The 8661-nt window shown below is 38.6% G+C and overlaps 1 protein-coding gene across 1 annotated transcript; it reads right to left on the bottom strand.

Moving 5' to 3' along the window:
• On the bottom strand, positions 1 to 3523 carry LOC106149364 (the record flags this gene model as incomplete). Its single annotated transcript, XM_013518149.1, is given in 3 exon segments — positions 1 to 679; positions 2082 to 2190; positions 3498 to 3523. Coding segments are annotated over 3 exon segments (814 nt in total), but the record flags the coding sequence as incomplete, so codon positions are not given.
• Positions 3524 to 8661: the final 5138 nt, after the last annotated feature.

The raw sequence follows: 8661 nt of genomic DNA, 5'->3' as shown, positions 1-8661 counted from the left end.
GCGCCCAGGGAGCAGGGCTGGAGGCGAGGCGCTGCAGCTTTCGTCCTGCGCCGCACCCTGCGCTTCGGCCCGCTCCGTTCCCTCCGCGCGCATCCTTTCCCCTCCCCGAGGCGCGCCGCAGCTCCCGCCTCTGTCCCCTGCAGCGCAGGGCGCGTGCGCGGGAAGCCCCGCGGTTCGAGCAACCAGTTAGCGCTGCGTTCTGGCGTTGGAGCGCGCTGAGGTGTGGGTTGGCTCCGGCTGGCGCGAGAAGCGCCATCTCGGCCGGGCCGCCCCAGAAGCCGAAGGCACTTGGCGTCCTTGCCGCGCTCAGCCCTGACGGCGGAGGGCGCAGCCAGCTTCCCCTCCTTGAAGTCCCATTCTTGGGCTTCGCTCGTGACCGCCGCGGCAGTGACGTCAGCGGACTCGCGAGCGCCGTCCGCCCGGCGACGTCACTGCCCGGACCTTGGTGGGGCAGTCGCCAGGGCTCCGCGGGCAGGTGCGGCCCGCAGCCGTCCGGGCTGGCGGGGCGGAGAGGGCAGCGGGGAACCCGAGAGTGAGGAGGGGGCCTCTGGATGTTGGAGAAAGAAACGAGATTAGAGAAGAAAGCAGGATCATGCAAGGAGAGCAATGAGAAAGGATGGTGTTTAGAAGACAAAGGGGGAAAAAGCAGCGTTCCCCTCCTAACAAGTGTTTTTTGTTTCTAGCTTTCGGTTTTTAGGAAGTGGAAAAGGTGAAGAGCTTCTAGACTGTTTGGTAAGCTAGAGATGTAATTAGCGTGTTCGTTTTGACGCATTTCTCCTCAAACGGTCAGTTTTTCTGCAGGAGTTGACGTTTCCTAACGCTTTTCCGCCTTGGAGACCTCAACCTAAACAGACTCCTACTGGCAGAGACTGATTTGGCTCAGTTTGCAAAGTACTCAGTCTTGCACGTATTTGGGATGATTGGCACCGGCCAGTCTTGCACGTATTTGGGATGATTGGCACCGGCAGGGTAGTAGACCTTTCATATTGCATAACCTTTGACTGATTATGGCACCAGGTACCAAGTGCACATGATTCGATAAAAGAGAGATCTGAGAGATCTTTTATCGTCTTCTCGTGGCCTCTCTTTGTAGTATGTAAGCCATACCTCCTCTCTGTTTGCCTACTTGTTTACCTTCACCATTAAAAGTTATATAACCCCCATACGTGGTATCAACTCTTGTCTTCACTAGATGGTGAAGCTCTCAGTGGGATAACCGAGGCAACTATCTTTGAAACTATAATTACTGCCATAATATCTGGTATATCTATTGAGCATCTACTGTGTGCTTGGGATTATGCTAACATGTTCTGGTTATCATTTTTAATTTGCACAATTTGTAAGGCCGTTATTAGTATCTAAATTGAGAATAGGCCCATTGTAACAAATTTGCCCCACACCTTACACAGTTAAGTGGCAGGAACTAGCATCAAATTTGAGTTCTGCGTATATCTAACTACCAAGAAGATGGTGTTAATGTAATATTAGTGTATATAAAGTAAAATAACCATATAACCACATGTAGTAGCATCTAAGAGACTCACTTTGGTGAAATCATCTAATAAAACACAGAGCACCAAGTGGGAACCAAACTGTGCATCTTCTGTCAGAAGAGTAGGTTATTCTGCATTTGGTGTGAGCCAAGAACCATGATAGAAATTCTAGACACAACGTTTACCTTTGCTCAGCACAATGGCCACGTGTGTCGGATAATTTTTATCCCTATTCTATGGATGAGGAATGAGCTTCCAAGAGCATAAATTATTTTCCACAATGAATTGATGTGTGTGATTTCAAAGCCGTGTATGTCCCACTATACTATGTAGTATCTCAAGAACAAAATGTCATGTTTCAGTGTTCTTCATTGTGCTGGAAAGTGTGTTAGTTAGAGCTCACCAGATAACCTATAACATAAGATACATCTCATATACGTTATATGTGATATTACAGAGAGAGAGAGCGAGAGAGATTTAAGGAACTGTATTATAGTTGTGGACCTTGGCAAGTCTGAAATCTGTAGGGCTAGAAATTTATTGATGTTACAGTTTTGAGTCTGAAACCTGCAGGGCAGACCAACAGACCAAAAACTCCGATAAGGTTTTTGTGTTGAAGTCATGGCCAAATCGCTGCTTCTTCACGAAGTCTGTCTTTGCTCTTAAGGCCTTCAACTGATTGGATGGAACCAGCCCACTTTAATAAGGGTAATCTGCTTGCAGTCAACAGGTTATAAATGTCATTTGTGTCCACAAAATACCTTTATAGCTACATCTAAAGGGTTTCACTGAACAACTGAACAGTATAGCCTAGTGGGCTTTTACATAAAATTGATCATCACAGAGAGCAAACTCTAAATAGTGGAACAAATTCATTACCTAAAGCTATAAAAACAATGCCTAAGAATTTAAGACACAAGATATATATAAAGGAAACCTACACAGGAGAAGTACAGAAATAGACTTGAGATGTTTAGAAAAAAATGATTAAGAAATTTTTGAATAGGAAGACAATCTACTAAAAAAAAAATCACAAATTAATCTACACTTTTATATATTTTTTGGTACTGGAAATTGAACTCAGGACCTTGCACTTGCCAGGCAGGCACTATGCTACTGAGCTAAATCCCCAGACCAGTCTCCATTTTTAACATCACCTGTACACAAACATTTTTTAACTAGATAGGCTGATTCTATGATCATATGGGAAAAAGGATATAAAGTTTTAAAGTTAGCCAGGAAGATTATGAACAATAACAAAAATCCAAAATGAATATCTGTTAGGGTTGGTTCAGAGAGTCAAAATTGCTAAAAGTGGTATAGAATAAAGGATTTATTACAGGGATTTGTTAGTTATTAAAATACTATAAGGGAGGTATGGTTACGGAATCACACAGCAAACCTACAAAATCAGGACTATGAAGGGGAATTCATATGTGTAAGAAAGACTGCTGCCTTAGTGTCTGTTAGTGGGTGTGAAGACAGGTGTAAGTCAGCACTGCAGGCAGATGGGAAGGAAAGCTGGGTGCACAGTGAGATAAAGCTTGAACAAATTAGAAGCTATGAAGAGAAACTGGCACCCTTGTCTCGCTCCATCTATCCTAAATGACACATAATGTGCAGAAAAATTTTGAGAAGAAAATAACATAAGAAAACTGAGGGAAAAAGCCTGATAACTGTTTTCCAGGTGTTGACAGCCAAGTTCATGCCTAGAATAATAGAGATCTACACCAAAACATAGTGACATCTCAGAATAATGGGTACAAAATTAAAATTTAAAATCTTGCAGGGAGTAAAAATAAAAGCAGGTCACATACAAAGGATGGCATGGCAAAAGCCATCTCAGCAACAAATTAGAAGCTAGACAACAATGAAATAAAGCCTTCAAAATTCCAAACAACTGATTTTCTGGCTAGGAATCTGTGTACCTGGCCATACTATCAATGTAGTGAGAGAGCAACAAAGATATCTTTCAGACCTTGAAGAAGTCAAGCATTTACCTACCGTTGCACTTTTTCTCGGAAAGACATTAGAAGTTTGTAGTATAAAAAGAAACGAGGAGGATACCAGGGAGAGAGAAATACTAGAATGGAGCAAACAGAAACTTCAAGGCAGGAGAGAAAGAAAAGAAGTCCCCAGAATGATAGTTCCTAGGTCATAGCTACTGAGAAAACCTAGAAAACAGCAGTATTATGTGTGAGCAGGGGAGGAGGGGAATGTGAGAAGAAATAAAACAATACATGACCTTACACGGTCAAACAGTGAGAGAAATTCTGGCAAAAAAATTTGAGAATAAACTGACTATTCCTATACAGAAGATTATGAAGAAATTCAGTTATTGATACTGAGAAAAAGTTGTAAAAGAACTTTAACCATCATACATTATATGACCATTCTGTAAATAATAGTTACATATTCATAATAATATCACTTTAACATGTGCTATAGCTGTATTGGGAGACTGGTGTGTGTGTTAGGAAGGTAGTATTAGCTAAATTTCTAACTCCACAATAGACTATTAGTTGATAATATAAAAAACTAGATATGATTTAATAATGTGATCTAAATACTTATATGAAACAACTAGAAGAAGTGAAGCAACACTTTTGGCTCAGCAGAGAAAATATTGGTATAGGAATGTGACATGAGGCTGTTAGATTTATTGTAACATAGTAAAACTGTTGAAGTCTGAATGCTGTTTTATTTTCAAAACATGCAAATAAAAACAGTGTGTTGCCTTGTGTCTCTCAAAGGGTACAATATATTGAAATCCTAGCTTGGGGTACTTAGGATCTCGTTTGGAAATAAGGTCTTTACAGATGTAGTCAAGTTAAGATTAGATCATGTAGGATTAAGTTGGGCTGTCTTTCCCATGATAGATATTCTTATAAGAAAAGGGAAGTTTGGAGGCATACATACACAAAGGAAATAAGGCCATGTGGAGACAGGCAGAGATTGGTGTGTTTTGTGTACAAGCCTGTGACCCCAAGGACTACCAGCAACCGTCAAAAACTGGAGGACAGGTATGAAACAGATAGTTTTAAAGAGCATTCAGAGGGAGCCCAACACTGTCAGCACCTCAACTTTGTACTTACAATGTCCAGAACTGTAAGAGAATAAATTTCTGATATTTAAGCCACACAGTTTATAGTCATTTGTTATGGTGTCCTTAGGAAGCCAGTACAGTTACTAACCCCTCCATGCATAACAGAGGGTGCCACATATACACCCATTTTCTACTGTAAATTTTTACTTTAGCATAATAGTAGCTGGCTGTGTGTCTTAGTACCTTTCCCTGAGGGATGCAGGAAGTAATCTTTGCATTTACCCAGTTGGTATGACAAAATGCAAGATGTGTGCACATGCACAAAAGCGTCAAACCAGAATTTACACCCACATTATCCTCAGTTTTTGCTTATGTTTACCTGAGCATCACAGAGGGTCCAGCAGACCCACACCTCTCCAGGATTTGTTTAAAATTTTAAAAATGTTTTCCTTTAATTTTTCTGGTAGAAGTAGCCCAACTCAGTACAATGGCACATGAGAAACCAGATTTGCAAGTTTTGGAGAAGGTCAAAAATGAATCATCAGATTACTCATGCATGGATTATGAAGATAATCCATTATGGTAAAATACGTGCTTTCATAACAAGAGTGGTGTGGGTGTATGATGATGATGATGATAACTTGGACGTTGGCCATGGGAGCCAAACTTCTCTGATAGTGAAATGGAGCAAGAACTGATACATAGCGAATACAGATCTCTTTGGTTCAGATAATGAAGAAAACAGCAATGTGAGTACATATTTGTTTAGTTGAAATGTTGTGAACTAGCCATGCAGCCAAGTGGAAGGATTCAATGTTAGAACTAGGTCCAAAAATAAAGTGAGGGCCTTGGCAGGGGTGAAAGGTATTGGACAGAATGCCAGCACTGCCATTCAGTGTTGGCAATTGTAACGGATGAAATACTACAAGATGCTGTGAAATACACAAAGGCTGAAATGCAAGTAAAATGTTCTGTGTGCACCAATAGCCATATTAAAAAATGTGTTTATTATGACACTTCACTACCTGAACTGAAAGTACTCATCGGCCTGTTGTACTTAGCATGCATTTCTCATAGTGGTCCCTGGAATATAACACTAATGGAAAACCAGTGGGTCAAAACATGGCGTAAAATTGTATGCCCTTGTAGGTGTGATGACTTACACTTTCAGTTTAGACATTTGTCCTGGAACTCAGCCATCAGATTCTTATTCATATAGTAATAAACCAAATGATGTTGTGGACAGACTTGTTGCTGCCATCTCCCAAACTAATGGGAATATGACATTGGGCAGTTGGTTTACCAGCTTCCAATTGATATTACACTTGCTAACAGAGCAGAAGTTGACTAGCACAGGAACCGTACACAGAAACAAAGCAGAAATTCCAAATGAAATGTTGCAATTTCAAAACCATAGTATAGTACAATGTTTAGATTTTAAAAAGATTTACATTGACCTCATATATGGCAAAAAAAAACCCCAGCTGATACTGCTGATGTCAACATTACATCATAATGGAAAATTTTTTTTGGTATGGGCAGTCAAATGCAGGACCCTGTGCTTACCAGGCAGGCACTGTCCCACTGAACTATATCCCCAGCCCCAAGATGGAAGTATTAATAGGAAATCTCAACAGAATGGAACCTTGAGATGGAAACTTTCTACAACAAAACCAAAGGCAGAGTACATATTGAGTTATACAGCAACTATGATGTCACTTGAAACACAGAGCATTTGCCAGTGGTTGAGTTTTACTTCATCTTAAACATGTGGCATAAGTAGTTTGATAGTTTACAAAGAAAATAACCAGTGAAAAATACCTTGGAAAAATTTTCTTAGAAGATTGCAGCTGGAACTCATAAAAGATCATTTACAGCAGAGGAAAAACTAGGCAAAAAAAAAAAAAAATGGTGGACCACACTGGTGAGCTGACAAGTGCACAAGCAGGTGCAGCATACCAAAGACCTCATATGACAACGGGAAAACCAAAAAGATGTCAACTGTGCCCTACAAGAAAGGATGGAAAGCAAAACATGCTACCATGTGATACTTGTGTATGGAACATGCAGTTTTCACATGTGAAGACTGCCTAGGGTGTAATAATTGAAGCAAAGATGATTTTTGTTGTAGAGTTCTAGTGGTATTTTCACTGTAATTCACATAGGTTTTTACTTCTGAGAATCTCTTAGGTTTTGTAAGCAATTAAACAGCTGATGTACAAATGTTGATATCTATTTGAAGCACTCATTATACATTTGATATTTTATTTTGTTGCTATCTTATTTCCCTGGTAAGTGCACATTGTGCCACATAGTAGGAAGCTCCTAAGAAAATAGGAAGAGAGGTGACAAAAATGGCCTGCCACCTAGGAAAGGAAAGCCAACCACATGTGCTGTCAGTGTAAGTGAGACCGGTGCATGGAACGTGTAATTGTCATGTGTGAAGACTGCCTTGAGTGTTACAGTTGAAGCAAAGATTCTTTTGTTTGTGTTTACATTGCAGCTTACACAGGTTTTTATTTGGGTTGTTATTAGATTTTGTAAGTAAGCACACAACTGTTGTGAAAATATTGATGTCTGTTCTAAGCACTCATTACACATTTGATATTTTATTTTATTGACATCTTATTTTCTTATTATTTAGGTGTGATAATTGAAGTAAAGATTTTTTTGTAGAATGCTATTGGTGTTTTCATTGTAGTTCATATAGGATTTATTTCTGATGTTATCCTTTAGGCTTTGTAAACAATACACAGCTGATGTGAAAATGCTGTTTATTCTAAATGTGCAAGATGTATTCAAAATTTAATACTTTATTTTACTGATGTTTTATGTTCCTGTTAACTACACACTACATAATATAATAAGAACCTCCTGACAAAGCAGCAAGACCAGCCACATGTCAAATATGTCCTACAAAAAGGCTAGGAAAGCAAAATACACGTGCTGTCAGTGTACATGCTGTGTATGTATGAATGTGCTGTTGTGAAGACTGCCTTAGGTGTGATAATTGAAATAAATAATTGTTTTGTAGAATAATATTGATATTTTCATTGTAGTTCATATAAGGATTTATTTCTATTGTTCTTTTTAAAACTTTGTACACCAAAAATCAGTCAATATTGAAAATGTTGCTACTTTTTAAAAAACACTCAATAAATATTAATACTACTTTGTTTTTGTGATATTTTTCCTGTTAAGCACTCATTGTTTAATGTAATAAAACTCATAAAATTACTAATTCATCGATAGAAATATTCTAAAGCATAAACATGGGTGTGACACTCCCATGGTTATGCCCTGAAATGACAAAAATTACATTAGGCCCTGAGATATTACTCAGTCTTATGTATCTGAATTATAGATGTTTCATGAAGGGTCGGTTTTCCTAAGTTCATCTCCACATTTAAGGATAAAAAGTAACAACAGCAACAACAAATCAAGTTATTTTGAGGGCATAGTAAAAATCTGTTTATTAAGAGATGAGAGGATTAGCAAGTGTGGAATCACAGATTTTACTTTCTAGTGATAAATACTGAAGTGATTGTCTGAAATTCTCTTTCTGTTTTTAAAAACACTCCTGTCTCCTGCTGTCTTTATAGAAGAATAATTACAAAAACATGAATAAGTGCAGTATAGAGGGGGACAGTGGTATAGCAGTAGGTTGAAAAGATCAGACCAGTGGAGGTCCTTGTAGGCCTAAAAATTTGGATCGTATTCTTAAGTGTGAGAGCCACTGGAATTTTTTTTTTTTTTTTGCTTAAAAGAGTAACATTCGTACCTGATTTATATGATTTGAAGATCTCTCTGTTTTCTGATAGACAGTGGTTTATAGGTGAAAAGTAGAAGCAAATCAGAGTAACATCTTTTAAATAGTTTGAAATAAAAATGGTGATGCCTTCAAGTATTTCTGAAGGCAATGCTATAAAAGTTTATATAATGAAAATTTTTAGATAATGTAAACTTATAAATGTAGTACCATTTTAAAATGACAGTGATCAGGTTCTTACACATCCTCTGAAATTCATTAGATTAGAAAACTATAGGAAATTCTATATACAAGATAACATCCCTTGAACCTCTATTCTCAGATCAAAAACAAATATAACTCTGAAGTTGAGG

This window comes from Chinchilla lanigera, unplaced genomic scaffold (assembly GCF_000276665.1).
Source record: "Chinchilla lanigera isolate Chin_1 unplaced genomic scaffold, ChiLan1.0 scaffold00043, whole genome shotgun sequence".
In the NCBI taxonomy this organism is placed as follows: domain Eukaryota; kingdom Metazoa; phylum Chordata; class Mammalia; order Rodentia; family Chinchillidae; genus Chinchilla; species Chinchilla lanigera.
The sequence above is the reverse complement of the archived record's forward strand: the minus strand, read 5'-3'. Positions and strand labels throughout refer to the sequence as shown.